Raw genomic sequence first — 19,279 nt, 5'->3', positions numbered from 1 at the left:
GTGACCTTCCCCTATCATTCTTTTCTTCCCTATCTCGGACCTCCTCGAACCAGAACTTACCGCCGACGAACTTTCCCTGCTTCACCACCGCGCAACAACGTGGAGCCCTTCTTTCTCACTATCTGTAGCCTCATCTCCACCACGACCATCTTCCCTCTTCTCCCCTTCGCGCTAACCCTAGCAACACCGTGGTCTTCTTCTTCATTCAACTCCGCGAACCACCATCTCCACCCAGCACCATTCGCGCCATCTCGCCCCTGCATCCTTCAATCCCTGTCGTAGAAGGAACTAGAGCTACCAAAACACCAGAACTGACGGCAGGTCCAGCCCCTTCCCGTCATGCTTAGACCGCTGGTGCTCCACCAGCTGCTGCACTACCCTTGCTTCTTTGTCACTGTTGCTGCGACACCACTGCCTCCCCTGTTCCCTCTTTTCTGTTTTCTATCTTCATAATCCAGATTACCATTTTGTTTTTAGTTTTTGTTTTTGGTTAGTCTTAGTTCTTTGATTTGATTCTGGATTAGTTTAGCTGGATTTTGATTTTCTGTTAGTAGATTTTAAGAAATGGTTAACTGTATACATGATCTATTGTTGTTGTTCTTTTGCGTCTAGTTGTTGTTTTATTGTTGTTGCTTCTACTTCTGTTTTTTATCTTTTGGTTCTGCTTCTGTTTCTGGTTGATTTTGGGAAAGAAAGGGGAAGGGTATTTTCGTCTGAAAAATAATTTTAAAATTAAGTTAAATCTTAGGGACGATTTTGTAAGTAAAAAAAAGGGGTTTAGGACGAAAAAAATTTTCAACCTCTACTTTAAAGACCAAAATCATACTTAACCTTAATTTAATCTATCAGAATTCATTTTTTATAATTACAGATTAGTTTTAATTATTGATCAAATATATCAGTATTTTATTTTTTTATGATCAATTTTAATATTTTATTCTTTTATGATCAATATATCACTAAATGCTAAATTCTAATTTCTTAACTTTATTTATTTTACGTAACGAATAATAACTCAATCTTAAATGTTATTAATTTTGAATTCTCAACTTAAATGTTATTAATTTTGAATTCTCAACTGATAAATTTAATAACTATTGTTATCAACTTAATAACCATAATTTTAATAGGATTTGGATCCTCTAAATTTTGAATTTTACTTTAGAGAGTAAAGTATGATCTATCATTATTTATTTTATAAATGAAAAAAAATATAAGAGAAAAAATATTTAATAGTGAGAGATCTCACTTTATCCTCTAAAGTAAAAATCTAAAATTTAAAAGATTTAAATTTATTTTAATATTATTGTCAATTTTATGTCTATAAAAAATAATCTATCTATTTCAACAAGAAAAATGTCACATAATTTTTTTTAAATAATTTTAATATTAAAAATTCTTTTTAATAATTAAATTTTTCTAACGATATTTTAGAATAATTTTTTAAAATAAAAATTTGTAAACAAGAAGAAAAGTGAATGTATATATACGTGTGTGAGCGTAGGCCCGTGTGGATAGTGATGCGAGGAATGGCTGGGGGTGTGGCTAGCTAGCCATGCACGACTCTTGGCCTATTAACAAAATTGGCAATTCTATGCTGTCAGGGTCAGGCTATTCTATGATGATTACCATGACTTCCAACACACATAGTGGCCCGGTGCAACTGCAACCACTGGACACGACGGTCTCATAAGCAACGATTGAAGTAACAGGAAGCAAAGAACGACACAAGGGTAGGGTAGGGTAGGGTAGGTCAGAAAAACATATGTAATTGGTTATTGGTGTATGTGGTGCATGCATCATAGTAATTAGTAACACATGTTATCTACACCTATGGTAAATTGGATGGGGTCCAAATGTTAAAGTCCACACATGCTTTCTACAAGTAAAATAAAAATGAAGAGAGAGAAAAGTTTGCAGGCATGTATGTAAGCGTGTTAATCATGCATTATTTATACTGCGAGTGAGAAGTGAGAACCCCACTATGTGTCAGAAATATCAATTCATGCAACACTCTCTTCTCCATAACTCCTCCGAATGCCATCACTTTTCTTCTTTCTCTTCCAATGGAGCTGCAATTGAAGAAAACCGCCCTTTCAAGAAGCTGGATTTTGCTCGACAAGGATGGCACAGGCACCATACTGGATGTGGACAAGTATGCTATCATGCGCATGGTTGAGATTCACGCTAGGGACCTTCGAATTCTCGACCCTCTCCTCTCATATCCTTCAGCCATTCTCGGCAGAGAGAAAGTCATTGTTCTCAATTTAGAGGCAATTCATTCCCCTTCAATTTTCAACTTAATTCTCTCTCTTTCTCTTTCTCTATCTCTTCAATTAATCACTTATTCGACTTCTTGTTGTTGCAGCACATAAAGGCGATTATCACTGCACAAGAGGTATGTTCCTTAGCTTGCTCTTCGAATTAGCGCAGCAGCATTCCAATTTCGTTTTAATTTCCGCATCTATCTTTTTTAATTTAGGTGCTTCTTAGGGATCCAATGGACGATGATATTCTGCCGATTGTTGAAGAATTTCGAAGGCGGTTACCCAAATCAACCGGGGATGAAGAACCATCTGCTCAAGACCGTGAAGGAGGTGGAGAAGGGCAAGATAACGGTCAGCTTTATCCAAATAAATAAACGATAATAATAGTTTCCGGAAAAATATGTTTAAATCATTTTATTTATTTTCTTTGTAGAATTTCCGTTTGAGTTCCGAGCATTGGAAGTTGCATTGGAAGCAATTTGCAGTTTCCTTGATGCAAGAACAATCGAGTTAGAGACTGCTGCTTATCCAGCTTTGGATGAACTCACATCTCAGGTAACGAGAAAACCACTGCCTAAAGAATAAAGATCCATTTTTTTAGGGGTTCATAGATTTTTCACATAACATGCCTCCTTATCCAAATGGCTACGTAGGACAGAAGAACTTGGATACTATCATCTCTGTTTTCTAGCACATGCATGCCTTGCTTTCCCCTGTTATATGCCCAATTAAACACGAGACTTACTTTGAAATTTCCAGACACGACAACATTGTTTTGTCGGAAAATTTTGTCTTTTTCCTAGTTGGATTAGATTTTTTTTTTCTTTCTTTATTTTTCATATACTATTATTAATTAGTGATGTGCTTATATTTGTTGTAAAAAAACTTGTAATATGCTAATGAATGTTATCAGAGCTCGATTAAGAAAGTAAAGTTGAAAAGTATTGCTTATGCATTTCTGATTTGTCGTCTGATTAATAATTCATGGTTTTGGTTGAATGAAATTTATATCCAGATTAGCAGTCGTAATTTGGATAGAGTGCGGAAACTGAAGAGTGCAATGACAAGGTTGACTAATCGAGTTCAGAAGGTATATATATATATGTTAAAATAACATCTAGAGATTAAAACAAAGTTGTTTTTAGGTATCTCATATAGAATCCAGAGTTATCCTGTTTTTTGCACTGAATTTTGCGAGCTTATTGCATGTAGATAAGAGATGAACTAGAAAACCTACTTGATGATGATGATGACATGGCTGATCTTTACTTATCAAAAAAGTTGGCTAATTTATCTTCTCCTGCAAGTAGTTTTGGTGCTCCAAACTGGCTTCTTAGCTCTCCAAATCCAGATTCAAAGATTCACAGATCAAGCAAAGCGAGTACAGCAACCTCAGTTCAAGTGGAGAATGATGTTGAGGATCTTGAAATGTTACTTGAGGTTATATATACAAGTATTCAATATTAATTTTGATCATGATACTGTTTGTTCTAGTGATTAGTGAATTGTTCTATGGTGCAACCTGCAGGCATATTTCACCCAAATCGACGGCACATTGAATAAATTGAACACAGTATGAACTAGCTAGTACTACTGCATTTTCTTTCTTTCCTTCATACTAAGTTCCAATATGATTTCTATTAACACTACTAGAGTGATGATAAACTTTGATGTTCGATACTTCTGCAAATGCAGTTGCGTGAATATATTGATGACACAGAAGATTATATCAACATACAGGTATATACGATATTCATTTGGTCATGTATATGAAAGATAACTTTTGCTGCCTAGATAATTGACACTGTTCATAATATATGTAATTTGTTCATGCAGCTTGACAGTCACAGAAATCAACTGATTCAGGTAAAATGAAATTTCAAACTATTTCCATTCTTCTTCTTCTAATTTCTACTGCATTTCTGTACTGCTTAGCTTCTATCTTGATTCTGTTCCACTTTCTGTTATATCTGGGAGCCTTACACTAAGTTCTTTATACACACACTGAAAAACTTGTTGCTATATGAAGGCCATGATTATCTTCTTAATGTGTCTAAATACCAAGGGTATTGTTTATGCTTATTATTTCTTGACAGCTAGAGTTGTTCCTTAGCTCGGGGACTGTGTGTCTGTCCATATATTCATTGGTAGGAGCAATATTTGGTATGAACATTCCATATACATGGAAAGATGGTCACGGATACATGTTTAAATGGGTAGGTACATACCATATCCCTCATAAAAATTTCTAGAAAATCCTTTGCCAGACCATTGGAATTTACGCAGCATTGTTTATACTTTTATAGCCTTTGGCAAAAATTCTACGTTATTTTTTTCTAATACTGCCATATATAACTTTTCTTTTCTTTTTTATAACTTTTCTGAGTTGAAAATTTGGTAACTATAGGTGGTGATGCTTGGGGGAATGGTTAGTGCATCTTTGTTTTTAAGCATAGTAACTTATGCCCGACGCAAAGGACTTGTGGGGTCTTGAAACGCATAGAGATTCGTTCATGTTGGAAGCTGAAATCCATGCGTGCACCCAAACAATTTTTTGTATCATGTCATCCAAGTAATTGTTCAATCTTTTCTCTCTCTCAAAAGCTGCTATCTATCTAGCAAGTGGGGACTTATTTTATTTTATTTTTTTGATTGGAGCAATTGACAAGTTGTATATGATTGTTGATGAATTAGCAATTAAATTAGATAAAGTGCAGTCCAATAATCTAAGAGTATATATTTTACCTACATTTTAGTGCAGCATTATCCTCTCTTATGACCGTTTTCATGTTTAAGTCTGTATTTGGTCAAACCGATGCGAGTGATAGATTATGGGCCTATTCCGTTTCCCTTGGATGCAGGATGCGCATGCGGTTATGTCAATTAGTACTACAATAATCATATTATTACAATGTCCATCACATGTTCTGACTTTCTCGCTGACTTCCACTCCTTTTGGTCTAATCATTATATATTCTGCTGCTTCTGTATATCATCATCATAATCATAATTATATTTCAAAAATAATAAAACAAATATGAATTGTGACAGGTGCAATTAGACATAGAATTTATTCCAACTGCTAGGCCATTTAGCAAACCTTGAAACATGAACGCTTGGTAGAATGGAAAATACAATTAAAAATTACACCACTATGGAAAAGTGTTGGTGCAGCGGTAGAGTCGCCACTCACGTACTCACATTACATCTTGACTCTTGAGAAGAACCTTTTTTCTTTTTTGAAAAAAACCCGAAACGCCCCTGACAATTATCTCGACGAGGCCCTTGACAAAAAAAATATCTAATCTGATTCTTGACAATTACTTCGAAAGGACAATGAGGTTTTTGTACAAAAAAAATGTTTTTTTTTTTATACAGGGACTAATCAATCCCAAAAAAAAAAAATTAAGAACTGGATTGAGTATTTTTTTTTCTTGAGAATCTCATCATCTTTTCGAGATAATTATCAGGGGGTCAGGTGAGGTATTCACTCTTTTTTTTTTTAGAATATAAAAAACACCGAGATAGCAGACGCAACTACTCCTAATAAGGGTCCAGAAACATAATAGATTCCTCCTCAAATTGGAACCGACTCAAAGAGATAATATCACTCGAAAGAAATGCAATGAGCATAAGGACCTTATTTAAATTCCAAGCATCAGATTCATGACTAGCCAAAAATGCACCAAATTGGCATCAAGCTAAACAAAAAAGAGACGAAGAATTACCAGTTTGATAACCATATGATATATATATGTTCCCAAAAATGAAAATTGAATAATATGAGTATTGTTTTTCATTGTTAATATATACAATTCTATTGTTTCAAGCTCCCAATTCTCTATTCTCTATTCATAATACTTCAAATTTAAAATTTGAATAGCAAGTTAAAAGGATCAAGTTATACTAGAAACTAGTAAGTGTGAAAGTCGACAGTGTCAGACAGATAGAGATTTGTAAAGAGGGAGGAGGGACCCTTTTTCAGTTAATAAACAAATCACGAAGATCACATGTTACCCTGATTCTCCCATTTTTCAACAAAGCCAATCGAATTAGCTTTTTGACTTTTCCCTCAACATCTAAACCCAACTACCAATAGTGTCTAATACATATTCTTTTGCTATTATTCTTTGATTTCTATTTGTTCGCCCTATTAGGAGGACGAAGAAGATAAATCTACCGTCACCAAACTTGAACCACAAGCAAATTAAAACATTCCCACTGCCAGTTTGAAATAGACAAGAAATATTTTGTATATTTATTATTTTATTATTTCTATATGCCAAAAGAAAAAAATTGATACATAATGTCGTACCGAATGTATAAATTGTTGCTGCAACCTCCCATAGAAAAGATCTAACTGCGTGCAACCAGTAATTGTAGAAGGAAAACATAAATCAATGATGTTTCCAAATCATAATAAAATGTATTCGTTAAGTCAGTTGAAAAAATATAGAAAGTGCAAATAGGGATACATGCATATTAGATTGCAAAAGTACACACATATATATAAGAACATGCATAAATAAATAATTTATTTAGAAAGCTCAAAATTGATTTTTACTGTCAAATTATTTAACGTATATATTTTTTTATTTTTTATTTTCTTTTAGAAGTGGTGTTAGATTATTTTACGTCCAAACTCGTGGCAGAGTGACAATTTTGATCATAAACTTAGGATTATTTCACTTAATTTCATCTCTCAACTATTTTGACCAAGTTCCATATTTTTGTTGAACAACTTTATTAGTTTGTTATATTTTAGTAATATAATAATATTTTAGCAAGTTTTGTAATTTATAACAATTAATTAGTTATCATTAGTATTTTTAATAGTGTGAGATTACATCTAATAATGTGGAATTATTCAATTTTTTTATTGGTTAAATACTAATAATATCAAACCACTCTTCCACTTTAGCTCATGATAATAATAAAACGTCTCACGACCCACAAATTCAACCCAGTAGAATACACAAATTCAGTTATAGTTTTAGTCTTTATCTTATCTTATTTTTATCTTTATTTTATCTTTATTTGTTTTTATTTTTCATAAGCCAATACTCTATATATACTTAATTTTACTTTTATAGTTTACAATTTTCAATCAATCAACAATTAATAAAATTTTTTCATCTTTTATTTTCTTTTATTATTCTTTCACAATTTTATTATCTTTGTGTATGTACTCTTTCCGTTTTATTAGATAAGATTTTAAAAGTGCTAGCGACTTTCTCATAATAAATTAATAACGATGTGTTTAGTAATGTAGCATTAGTTAGTCCTAGCAACACATTTTAGACCCAGTAAAGGAAGCTTCTCGAAACAAAGTTGAATGGATTCAACACCTTCAAAATAATAGACAAGTTCTCCTTTGTAATAAACAAAATAATCTGAAAATTTTAAAGTTCAGCTAACGGATAATTCAAGAAGTTTATCATAATTGTGGATGTATACTAATATATGTTGATGAGAAGCAGCTGGTATAGTAGGAGTAGGCCCCTATAATATTTGAATGTGAAATATGAATAAATTAATAGTAGTAGTAAAGTAATTATTAGTAATTAATTAGGATAGCACAGAGGAGGGTATGGTAGACCTTGGCGCATGTTAATGCACGCTCTTTTCCCCCCGCATGACACGCCGTCCATCACCTAGCGCGCACGTTAACCCCGCGGCGCATGGTATCACACCCTCCTACTCCTCTAGCTGTCGTTGGTTCAAGTGTGAAACATGTCTTTAATAAAATAAAAAATAAAAATAAAAAAAAGGAAGAAGACATAAGAAAGAGAGAGAAGAAAAAAACAGACTCGGTTGTTTTGGCTTTGGTTCATGCTCTTTTCGACGAAGACTCCCTTCTCAGCTGGATTCAGATCATCCACAACAACTCCTTCTCCCAAATCCACGTCCAATCTCCCTTTTCATATTCATCTCTCTGAATCCCAAATTTTCATCCATCTTCACATTCTTAATTCTCCGATCGCTATTATTATTATGCATATATAGGTCCATATATATTTGAAATATACATATATCTTGCATATATTATTATCGCGATTAATATTCTTGTTCCATTTTCTTACGCTAGCCATGTTTGTGTAATAATAATGCAGGATGTGATTGTTACCAAAACGGACGTAAATATTTGTGGGTGGTGGGAACAAGCATGCACCGAGTGAGGGTGGATGCACGTGAGTGAAACCAAAACAAGCGGCGAAGAATGGCGAATCGGGTGGTGAAGGTGAAGAGGGAGACGATTGCGGCATGCATGACTTGCCCCCTCTGCAACAAGCTCTTCAGAGAAGCCACCACCATATCCGAATGCCTTCACACGTGTGAGTTTTCACTTTTCATTTTACTTAACCCCCTTTCCAAATCCCCTCTCCCATTTCCCTCAATCCAATCTTAATTTCCTCAAATTTTCAATCTTTTCTTTCTCATGCCTCTTCTTCATCTTCTGCCTTCATTCAATTGCTTTGAGTTTGACTCTTCTTCTTTCTTTCTTCACCCCCCTCATCCTCATGGAGGGGTTACTTTTGTAATTACATACTTCTATCCTATATATACAATTAAAGAGGGTGTTTAAACTTTTGACTACAACTAACCTCAATTATTTTCATTTATGGTAAAATTGTAAAATCACTTAGACTAGTTTTTTCAGTTCATGCAACACTGGTCTCGTGGCACCACCACCCACATTACTATTAATATATGCAATGCAACTAACTTTATTACATTTTGGAGCTTGGAAATATTTCTCTATGTAATTATTTTGTTGTTATTATTATTCTCAGTTTAAGGTTAATTAATTGGTGTTCTAGTTGGTTAGCTATCTTCTGTGTGAAATTTTATTTCTGAACGTTTCATCACTCATTGGCTAGAGCTTTAAGGAAAGGATATATCAATATATGTGAGCCACGCCACTAATAGATATTTTTTTTTCTTCTTTTTGTTTCTTTGTGGATTTCGTTTACTAGTTTGCAGGAAGTGCATTTATGATAAAATCACAGATGAGGAATTAGAGTGCTGTCCAATATGCAACATTGACTTGGGTTGTGTTCCACTCGAAAAACTAAGGTCACACCCTCTTCTTTCTGCCACTTTCCCAAATTACCCCTTCTACTACTTTTTTCCTTTGGAAAGAAAGAAAAATACAAGCTGCTATATCATTGTTATAAGTCTGCTAAAAATTGAGATACAACTATGCATGCTTTAAAGCTTCCTTTGAAAACAAATTATATGTTTGATTTGTCTGTAAAACTGTTGAATAATGTTGATCCTTCAACATTTATATTGAAACACCATCAAGGGAAGGAATACGGGTAAAAGAGGGTGTCAAGATCATACAACAATGACCTGCAAGAGAATGAGGATTTCTGTTGCTAAGATATCCTATCAGGATAAGATAAAATTATATTCATTTTGTTACTTTGTGAAAACTAACTTGATTGATCGGCTCTCTTCAGAGCAATTTGTCATTAACTGGAAATTATATGCATTTAGTTTGACATCTTTCAATAATTTATATACATTGATGCTGATATGTTTTAACTTCTATCGAGAAGTTTTCGCGACATAGATTTCATCTGTCTATTAAAAAATATAAATAGTAAGAACTATGGATAAGGTAACATGATTGCATTTAATAAAGTTTCATTTGAATTATTAGTTGGAAACAGCGACAGAGTAAGATGAACAGTGTAAAAGGGTGGTTATTCAATCTACAGATCAAATTAATGACATTGTTGACCACAACTGGTAGATATGTTATTATTTGAGAATGTTCAATTTTAGTATTTCTCAATTATCTTAAAAAATGACAGCAAAAAATGTGACTTAAGAGTGAATATTGATTAAGTTGGATCAAAGAGTAGGGAAATCGTCATGGAATTGATGAATCTTCAAGATGGAAAAGGAAAAGATATTGTTCTGAATTTTCTTTGAACGAAATTGTACTGTTATGAATAACAGCCGTTGGTAATGAAGCAGAGAGAGCAGTATTTAAGGAAGAAAAACAAAAAAGACACACACAACTAATGATTGTGGTGTTCTCTTTTCGATTGTTGCATGCTGAGTTGTAGACCTTGTCTTCTGATTACCAGGCCAGACCACAGTTTGCAAGATGTAAGGGCCAAAGTTTTCCCCTTAAAGGGAAGAAAGGTGACAAAGACACCTGAACCTGCTGCCCCCTCGGTACCGTTACCAGCTAGAAGAAAGGAGAGATCTCTTTCATCTTTGGTGGTCAGCACTCCAAGGGTATCTGCACAAGCAACCATGACAGGAAGAAGAACAAAACCTACAAGAAAGGCTGGTAGTCTGCGATCCTCTAGTTTTTCCATCGAAAAGTCCATTAAAAAGGAGGAAGAAGTACTAGAAGATCATCCTGGGAGTTCAAGTTCACCGGACACTTCAAATAAGTTTGCTGAAGATACTCGACAGGTTGTAGGAGAGATGAGCCGGCTTTTATCCTTCAACTCACTATCTAGTGCTTATTTATTTATCATTTCAGTTCATTACTTCATTTGATTTTCCACATTGTATTGGCATTAGTTCTTATAATAGTATACTTAACTTTTATTTTTAATTTTTCTTGTTGCAGAGTTCATCCCCTCGTGAAGGCAGTCAACCCTTACCAAATAAAGGAACAGAGAATGGTGCCGAATCATGGGATGCAAAATTGGATCTTTGGAAACCCTTGAATTGTTTAGTAGAAGTTGCAAGTAGGAGCAAATCTTTCAAGTCTAATGCACAAGGGTCTGATGCTAAACCAGAAACCATTCAAGTAAATGAGACTGATTCTCAAGTGCTAAAAATAAAAAATAAGGAAAATAAACGCAAGGGGAAGACTGAGGATGAAAAGACTAGCAGTTGTCCTGTCTCTTCTGATACAGTGAAACCCAATAAATCGCGTAGAGTTCGGCGTAGAAAGGAACCCCCTTTTGGGGAATCAGGCATATTACCCCAAGCTGTGCTGGATTCTAACAGCAGTAAACACTTAAGGAGTTGTCCAATTTGGTTCTCCTTAGTAGCTTCTGAGAACCAGTGAGATTATATATCCTTGAAATTTAAATTAACAACTTATATCTTTAAATCATATACATATTTTAGGGAACATTTCTATATTTACTTATTTCATACTAATGTATCAGGGAAGGAGACGCACCCTTGCCTCAAATTCCTTCAAGTTATGTGAGAATAAAGTAAGTTCCTTCTGGCATTCTTACCTGTATTGCCGCCTTTTATTACTTTAGTTTTGATTTATTGCATGATTTTGAAATAGGAGTATTGTGCTTGGAGCAGTGTTGGACATCTAATTTTTCTCTAAATTAACCCTCTCCTTATAGTAAATTTTACATAGCATCTTGAGTGATAGAAAAAGTCAATGGCTTTGACCTTCAGAAGTTGTGCTTCAGTATAATGTAAATGATTTAGCAGTCCATTAATTATATCATGGAGAATATCAATGCAAGCTGAATAAGCAAGATGTATTTCACGGACTCTAGTTGGGCCTCTCATTTTGTCTATTTTAAGATAAAATGGTTGTAACTCAAAAGACAACTATCTCGATGTAGTTGTAAGAAAGTCTTTCACAGTAAGGGAATTTTCACCTTTGTTGTCAGCTATTAAGATTGCAGCATTTACTATCACTCAGATTGTATTTTCTTTTCTTTATTTTATCCCATTCCATGTTATCCTCAATTATTTGTCATTCTTCAGATTGGGGACCATAATTGGGTCTTAGGACAGGCTAACTTCCTCTTTAGCCATTCCTTTTCGCCTTGTTCCTTCATTTGTCCTTTATCCTTGTGGTTGGTACATGAATAACATGATTGTTCCTACCAGTTGTATATTTGTCAGAAGATGAGCATATCAAAGAAAATTAGTATAATACACGAAAAATAAAAAATAAAACTGAATTTCAATTACCTCGAAAAGAAAATGGGCCATAATTGTGGATTTTAAACTCAATATGCTCTCTAGAAATCTGCAGAAATACATAGATGCATTTTGATGATCTTATTTTCAATTTTTCCTAGGTGGTCAAGTGAAATTTTTTGTGTGAATATTATCTAAACAGATTTCATATAAACTCTGCCAAATATAAATGTTGCAATTTTTCTCTTCCAAAAAAAGAAAAAAAAAAAAGAAATGAAGGAAGAAAAATGAAAACAGCTATAACTCATCTTTTCCATTTTTAGAAAGAAAGTATTCATGGAGTCAATTACATATCTAAAATTGCCTTAGGAAGAAATATGAGATTTCTTGCATTAAACATCAACTATATTGATTGATTGTGTATACAATAGCATTTAAACTGTTGTAAGAATAATTTACCAAGGTGAGCCTTTGGTAATGATCTTTAAGTGAATTATTGATCACACACTACACCTATACATGGTACTAAATTCGCTCGAGAAATCATTTTCACTCTAACTAGCTTAGTGATCCAAAACTGTAGGGTGTAACTGAACCAGAATGTTTCTTTTGTTTATAACAGGGATGGAAGCATACCTGTCTCATTTATCCAAAAATACTTAGTGAAGAAACTAGAGCTGACCAGTGAAGCAGAGGTAACTCTCTCTCCTTTTCTAGTGTATCTACAAGACATCAAATTTGCACACAATTGTGCAATTCACATAACGCATAAGTTGAGGTGGGCCACCGATTTTGATGAAGAAAAATGATTGATTAAAAAAGGAGGGTAAAAAGGAATAGTGTTGATTGATGTATTGGGGTTTTGTGAAGGAGTAACTTATCTCTTTCAATGAATTATTCACAATTCGATTGTTCTTAGAGTATTCTACTTGTCTTTTTTAAGCTCCTGACATGTTTGATCAGTCAAAGACAATCTTGAATCACCACTCTTTACTGTTCTGATACATGTTCTTAGAGTATTCTTAGAACATCATCTGATACATGTGGCCTCCAACGTACTGGTTGCCCTATTGGAATAAGGCTTATATGTTCTGGTCATTCCTTCTTACAATTCAAAATAGAGCAATGGTAATAGTTTACACATGTTACTCATTCTTGAGTTGATTCTTTTTTACAGATTGAGATTAAATGTATGGGGCAACCAGTGCTCCCTACACTGCGGCTACAAAATTTGGTTGAGTTGTGGCTGGATTCAGCCGCCACGTCACAGCGGATTCCAGCAACCATTGGGTCATCAGCAAAGGATTTTGTGATGGTCCTGGCCTATGCTCGGAAGGTCCCACATCCTTGATCATGGTTCCCCCCAAAATTCACAATTTTTAATGCACCTTGAAAATGTTGACCACAGCATAATTTCCCCACCTGCATGGATACTGAACATGGCTTCTTCTTCTGGCACCATTGTTGCCAAAAGCAGTTATATCTTGGAGGATAAGAAGGGCCAAATAAATTAATTATAAGGAACTCTCCTCCATACGAAGCATAATCCTTCTGCCATTACTGTAGCATGATGAGGTTGGTCATTGTAATGATCATTACAACATGATTTTTCAATGTTCTCCCCCATTCCTTTGGTCCAATAATTTGAAATGCGCATGTGACATAGAGATATAAAGTATGTATAGGCCACCATGTGTAGTTAGGAGAGATTATTTATTGTGATTTTGACATTTAAATCGAGAGGATATTTTTTAATTTCTTTTTAATTTTGATAGATGTTTTAATGGATGAATGATCCTACTATACTCCACAACTAGAAATAAATGCATTAGAGAGAGTGAAAAAGAATTACTGAAAAATACCATCAAAAGGTATTTAAGTATAGATAAATTGGCTAAATACATATTAACATATATGCTTTATGACAAGATATTAGTGTGTTGTCAACAAATTTGGAATGGATGGATGAGTGGTTAGTTTATTCGTGTGCTTTGTGCTTAAGACTATTGAATTGCAGCATATCTTTAAATGGATGTGAGATTCGCAGCTTGTTTGATCATGTAGACAATATCATCAGGATAAAATTTGTTTGGGAAAGTATGAGGAGCCAATGGAATATTTGTACAATGCGAATAATGGAGGTTTAGAGAGTATTAGAGATATAACCATTAGTGTTACCTTTTTTTATCAGCTGAAGCTTTTGGGATGAGTGGTATCATGACCTAGTATTAGAGTTCTAGATCCGAAAAGTCAAGAGTTCGATCTTTGGTGAACCTCAAAATCAATTTAAATTTTTGGGAGGATGTTTATTATCCCTACTACTCGGATGGTTATTTTAGATAGTATAGAAGATGTTCATTTTGTAACTCAATAACCCATTGTACACATTGTACAAATAATCCATTGTGACTTGTGGCTTGTGGCTTAACTATATTCACTAATTCATACATGAGCTGTGGAGTGTAAAAGTTTTATTTTGGTGCAAGTTCTTATACAATCATTTAACTGTTGAAACTGAGAGCATATTGGATGTTGTCTTGTTTTACAAAAATAGAAATAAATAAGTGGAAATATGTCTATCAACAAAAACAAGAACCAAGCAAGAAAGTGAAGCTAGGAATGATTTCCAAAAATATCTTCAACATCTTGCTTGCACACCAATCGAGACCCACACCTCACTATTTGTAATGAATGGCAGCAATAACTTTTCAATACAAATTCAATTTCTTTGAAGTGACCACCTTCATAAATTGTGTGACGAAATTTATCAATGGACAGATAAAGAATATAAAGGTGAGGGCAATATGGCTCCATAAGAGGTAAATTCCTGGAGTTGATGAACATCTTACCCTTAGGCCCAAACAAATAACATTCAACTTCATGATTGCACACTTGAGGTGGATCTGCATAACTTACCAACATGAAACACAGAGCAAATCCCACCCAATCATTTACAGGACAATTTTGAGGGATTGCTATCTTTGCAAAGGAAATACATCTTTGAGGGACAAACCATGATGGAATTTCACTCCCAGTTATAAGCATGTCAAATCTTGCTTTTGGGATGCTAAGTCCCTGTAATGCACAAAATGTTTGTTAAGTTTGCAGTGTCTATATTTCTATCATGTCCCAACTACCAAACACAATAATATAAAGACTTTTAGAAGTAGGGTACCAAACCTCAAAAAGGCGATTGATAATTTCTTGTATAGGAAGGTGGCATTGTATAGGTGATGCAAAGAGGTTGCATGGCTTGGATAGATTCAATTTGGAAGCTTCAAGTGAGGCACAATTGCTTGCATCCAATTCTTTTATGCTTGATGGAAGCTCTGGCAAAGATTCAAGCTTTTTGCACCAATTTATATCAAGATACTCAAGCTTTGGAAGTTTCGATATGCTCCTAGGCATGCTAACAAAGTCATTCCCAGAGAGATCTAGAATCCTCAAGGAAGATAAATGGCAAAAGTCATCTGGTATTGATTCATCAGATAAATTGCAGTAACTTAAATCTACACTGCTCAAAAGGCATAAGCGGGAGACTGAAGGTGGCAAGCGAAATCCGGTTGGAGCTTGTTGACTTCCAAACAACCACTTAAAAGGGAGAAACATGTCCATTGAATTTGATACTTGCCCCTTGCAACCAGCAAATGAGATTACTCTGAGGCTTTCTAGATAAAAGACACATGAAGGGAGTTCTTCTATTGCTGTTTCACTTGCACATAGTTCCTCCAAACACTTTATTTCCTTAAGGCACTCCGGCAAGCTGCGAATTTTTGAGCATCCGGAAACATTCAAAATCTTGAGAGACTTCAGTTTATGAATGGTGTCTGGAAGGCAAACAAGATTCTTGCAATTGTTTAACTTCAATTGAGTAAGGCCAACTAGACTTCCAATTGATGATGGTAGCTTTGTTATAGCAGTTCCCTCTAAAGAAAGCATTGATAGAAGTTCCATGTTTTCGCCAAACTCGGGAAGTATTTTCAGTTCTGAGCAACCAGAGAGATTTAAATCTTTCAATGAACACATCTCCAATTTACTTGGAAAAGCTTTGAGCCTTTTGCAGTCTTTCAAATTCAATAGAACAAGTTTCTTGTGATGTACAAGGGACGTATGAATTTCCGTTAAACTTGTACAACCTTCAAGAACCAATGATTCAAGATTTGGAACCCCATCAAAGTCAAGGGTTTTCTTTAGGTTCTTGGAGAAACTCAAATTGATAAACCTTAGCTTTTTAAGAATCTGTCAAAGTTATAAATATGACAGAAAAAAAATTATTAGTTTTTGGAGATATTGTGATTATGAGAAGAAAAAAAAGATATAAAGAAGCATATCTTGTACACAAGTTCTAGTTGAGGAAATTGACCTTTTTTCCATGCCAAAGTTGTTCAATTTTGCTATGAGACAAATTGAGGTCAACAAGCTCATTCAGTTGATTACTAAATGGTAGAGCTTTCAAAGGAGATCCTTCCCAATGAAGAACTTTGAGTGAACAAGGAAGGCAATTGAGGCCAAGAGGAAGTTGCATCTGACATAACTTGAGTAATCTTACTTGATTGCTGTTGGAGAAGGCTTCAGTGCTCCAGCATGCTTCATATGGTTGAACTATGTTTAGAACTATAGCTTGAATGGCTTCAGTCCCCTAGAAAACCAGAATGTAAATGTTGCATGCATGATGCATCTTAAATCAAACATCCAGTATTAGAAAAAGAGGCACTTACCTTATTATTTGTCAATACATGATCAATGTCATCTTGAGACCATAACCTGCTACGTTTGCCTGGATCATTTGGAGATTCTAGGAATACAATATTTCTTCCCATTTCTTGAATCAAATCATGCATCTGCAACTTATTGGTTGCACCAATAGTTATCAAATTTCTTTCAATCAAAATTTCAATTCCAATTTTAGGACAACCACCACAAGTTTCTAACATATCTGTAACTTCTTCTTTATCCATGCCCTTGAAAAAACAGGCAATATCTAGAAACATATCTTGCTCGGGGCTATTTAAACCATCATAACTTACTTTCAGTGTATTTTGGATCTCAGGAAGCGGAAAACTTCTTATTTGCTTCAAAGCACTATGCCAAACTTCTATAGTTCTTCCATGAAGATGGGAACCTAGCACTTCAATTGCTAGTGGAAGGCCTTTAGTGTATTCAACCACTTCTTTGCACAAATCCAAATACCCTTCTTTAGGCTGATCTTGTTTGAAGGCTTTCAAAGAGAGGAGATGAAGAGCTTCATTTGAGAATAAGCCTCCAATCTCACAAGTTTTTAGCACTCCATGTGTTGCCAGAATGTGTTTGTCTCTGGTTGTGATTATCACTTTACTACCTGAACCAAACCACTCTTGCTTCTCTGCTAAATTCTCCAATTGACTTAATTCACTTACATCATCAAGAACAAGAAGAACCTTTTTATTGCACAAAGAGTTTGCTATTATTTTTTTCCCATCAAAAAAATTATGAAAATTGCTGCTTCTTACATTAAGATGAGAAAGAAGTTCCTTTTGGATTTGAACTAAGCCATTTTTCTCATGCATCTCTCTAATGTTCTGAAGAAAGCAACTAACTTGGAATTCCTCTTTAATTGATTCATAGACTAATCTAGCAGTTGTAGTCTTACCTATGCCACCCATGCCCCATATGCCAACAAAGCGAACATCATCCAACCTCATGCCTATGAGTGAAATCACCCTCTTTATCCTTGAATCAACCCCAACAAGGTTATCTGTGCAAGTTGGCAGCTTCGGAATCAGCAATTTCTGTATGTGATCAACAATTGTTTCAACTAGTCCTGCTTCATGTCTGTACAGAGAGGGAATGGAACAAAAAAGTAAGCATTGAGATGGTAATTGGTGAATCAATGAGATGACTTTAAATTGCAGTTTGCAACCACAATATTATTGTTGCTATGCTGTTTCATATACATTTTTCCAAAATTTTCTACGCGACCATAACCGCAGTTTAAAACCATGACTAAGTCTGATCTTTTATCTCAACACAGCCAGTTTACATAACAACATCAATATGACAAACATCACAGTCACAGAGTAATTTATACTCCCCTTAATGATAACAATAGTTACAAAAGCTACCTACCATTAACTTATCATCATGTAATGTAAAACAGACTTCTGACTTCTTAAAGGTTCACTTTCAGTATACTAAACAGGTATGAAATTGATCACAAGTTGGTTATAGTAAATGTTTGACTCTGCTACTTACTATTTAAAAAGTCTTTAACAAACATAACCATTTGATATAATGACACTGGGAAATTCGTTTACTCAATCAATGCATAGAAATTAAACTCATCAGAATATATAACAATTTAATCAGAATGATGGGTCTACTTACTGATCCTTAGAGTCCCAACCAGAGAAACTTGCAACTTCTTTCAAGGCATCTCTCCATCTCTTCACTTTGTCCTTGTCTTCTCTGAATCTCTCTTCATGTTTTCTGAAGGCTTCACCAAAGGTTTCTCTTTGATACCTCACATCAGAGGGATCAACACCATAGAAGATGGGAAAAACAGCTTGGCCAAGATTGCTCCTGCAGTGAAGAATCTTTTGGAGCTCATCTAAGCACCAAGTTGAGGAAGCATAGTTTGGTGAGAGGATGATGAGTGCAAACATGGACTCTTCAATGGCCTTGAAGAGCTCCACAGATATGGATCCTCCCTTATCAAGGTCATGATCATCCTTAAAAGTCTTGATACCCCTTCTTTCAAGGGAAGCAAAAAGGTGGTCTGTGAAGCCTTTTCTGGTGTCATCACCTCTGAAACTCAAGAAAACATGGTTGGTCCATCTTGTGCTGATTGCCATCCTGTGATCCTTGCAATGGTGTGATAGTACTGCTTCTGATTCTGAAACTTATTGCTGCTATAATGCAAGTTTGCTTTTTTGTTTCTTATTTCTTGAGCCTGGCTTGTTTAGTCTTTGAGGAAAGTGTGGTGAAGATTGGTTACTTTCAATATCACTCACTCCACTTTGCTACTTTAATTTAATTTATTTTTTGTGCTGGAATCTGGATTGATTTCCACGAAGTATCCAAGAAAAAGGTAAGAAAAAATTTTTGGCGAAGACTTATTGACTCATTGGATTCTAATTCAGGAAAGAAAAGTGGTTAAT

The 19,279-nt window shown here is 34.7% G+C and overlaps 3 protein-coding genes across 9 annotated transcripts in view; 2 read left to right on the top strand and 1 right to left on the bottom strand.

Moving 5' to 3' along the window:
• Positions 1–5,015, top strand: part of LOC107645243 (magnesium transporter MRS2-I) — a 9,757-nt gene extending 4,742 nt beyond the window's left edge. Inside the window, exons 4-14 of one of the 3 annotated variants that reach the window (XM_021103656.1) lie at positions 1,605–2,273; positions 2,369–2,398; positions 2,483–2,597; positions 2,701–2,822; positions 3,283–3,357; positions 3,480–3,707; positions 3,796–3,840; positions 3,963–4,007; positions 4,104–4,133; positions 4,364–4,483; positions 4,675–5,015. In XM_021103656.1, the coding sequence (XP_020959315.1) occupies positions 2,067–2,273; positions 2,369–2,398; positions 2,483–2,597; positions 2,701–2,822; positions 3,283–3,357; positions 3,480–3,707; positions 3,796–3,840; positions 3,963–4,007; positions 4,104–4,133; positions 4,364–4,483; positions 4,675–4,761 (1,104 nt within the window). In that variant the 5' untranslated portion in view covers positions 1,605–2,066 and the 3' untranslated portion in view covers positions 4,762–5,015. Of the gene's footprint in view, positions 1–1,604; positions 2,274–2,368; positions 2,399–2,482; positions 2,619–2,700; positions 2,823–3,282; positions 3,358–3,479; positions 3,708–3,795; positions 3,841–3,962; positions 4,008–4,103; positions 4,134–4,363; positions 4,484–4,674 lie in introns of all 3 variants that reach the window. The other 2 variants (XM_016349226.2, XM_016349227.2) reach the window with 2 other exon arrangements.
• On the top strand, positions 7,985–14,119 carry LOC107645245 (E3 ubiquitin protein ligase DRIP2). 4 transcript variants are annotated; one of them, XM_016349229.2, is made up of 8 exons: positions 7,985–8,273; positions 8,381–8,602; positions 9,245–9,344; positions 10,370–10,706; positions 10,867–11,309; positions 11,417–11,467; positions 12,766–12,838; positions 13,321–14,119. In XM_016349229.2, exons 2-8 carry the CDS (start codon positions 8,488–8,490, stop codon positions 13,492–13,494), a joined length of 1,293 nt encoding a protein of 430 aa, XP_016204715.1. In that variant the 5' UTR covers positions 7,985–8,273; positions 8,381–8,487; the 3' UTR covers positions 13,495–14,119. The 4 variants fall into 4 exon arrangements, with proteins under 4 accessions (XP_016204715.1, XP_020959311.1, XP_016204717.1 ...); XM_016349231.2 differs by having other exon boundaries at positions 8,025–8,173; XM_021103652.1 differs by lacking the exons at positions 12,766–12,838; positions 13,321–14,119 and adding an exon at positions 11,548–11,832.
• Positions 14,564–19,279, bottom strand: LOC107645246 (TMV resistance protein N-like). Of its 2 annotated transcripts, XM_016349233.2 has the most exons (6): positions 18,507–19,279; positions 16,862–17,954; positions 16,507–16,782; positions 15,324–16,382; positions 14,993–15,218; positions 14,564–14,884 (listed from the first exon to the last, which is right to left on the bottom strand). In XM_016349233.2, exons 1-6 carry the CDS (start codon positions 18,971–18,973, stop codon positions 14,757–14,759), a joined length of 3,249 nt encoding a protein of 1,082 aa, XP_016204719.1. In that variant the 5' UTR covers positions 18,974–19,279; the 3' UTR covers positions 14,564–14,756. The 2 variants fall into 2 exon arrangements, with proteins under 2 accessions (XP_016204719.1, XP_016204718.1); XM_016349232.2 differs by having other exon boundaries at positions 14,564–15,218; positions 18,507–19,278.

Source organism: Arachis ipaensis, chromosome B06 (genome assembly GCF_000816755.2).
Source record: "Arachis ipaensis cultivar K30076 chromosome B06, Araip1.1, whole genome shotgun sequence".
NCBI classification, from domain to species: domain Eukaryota; kingdom Viridiplantae; phylum Streptophyta; class Magnoliopsida; order Fabales; family Fabaceae; genus Arachis; species Arachis ipaensis.
The sequence above is the reverse complement of the archived record's forward strand: the minus strand, read 5'-3'. Positions and strand labels throughout refer to the sequence as shown.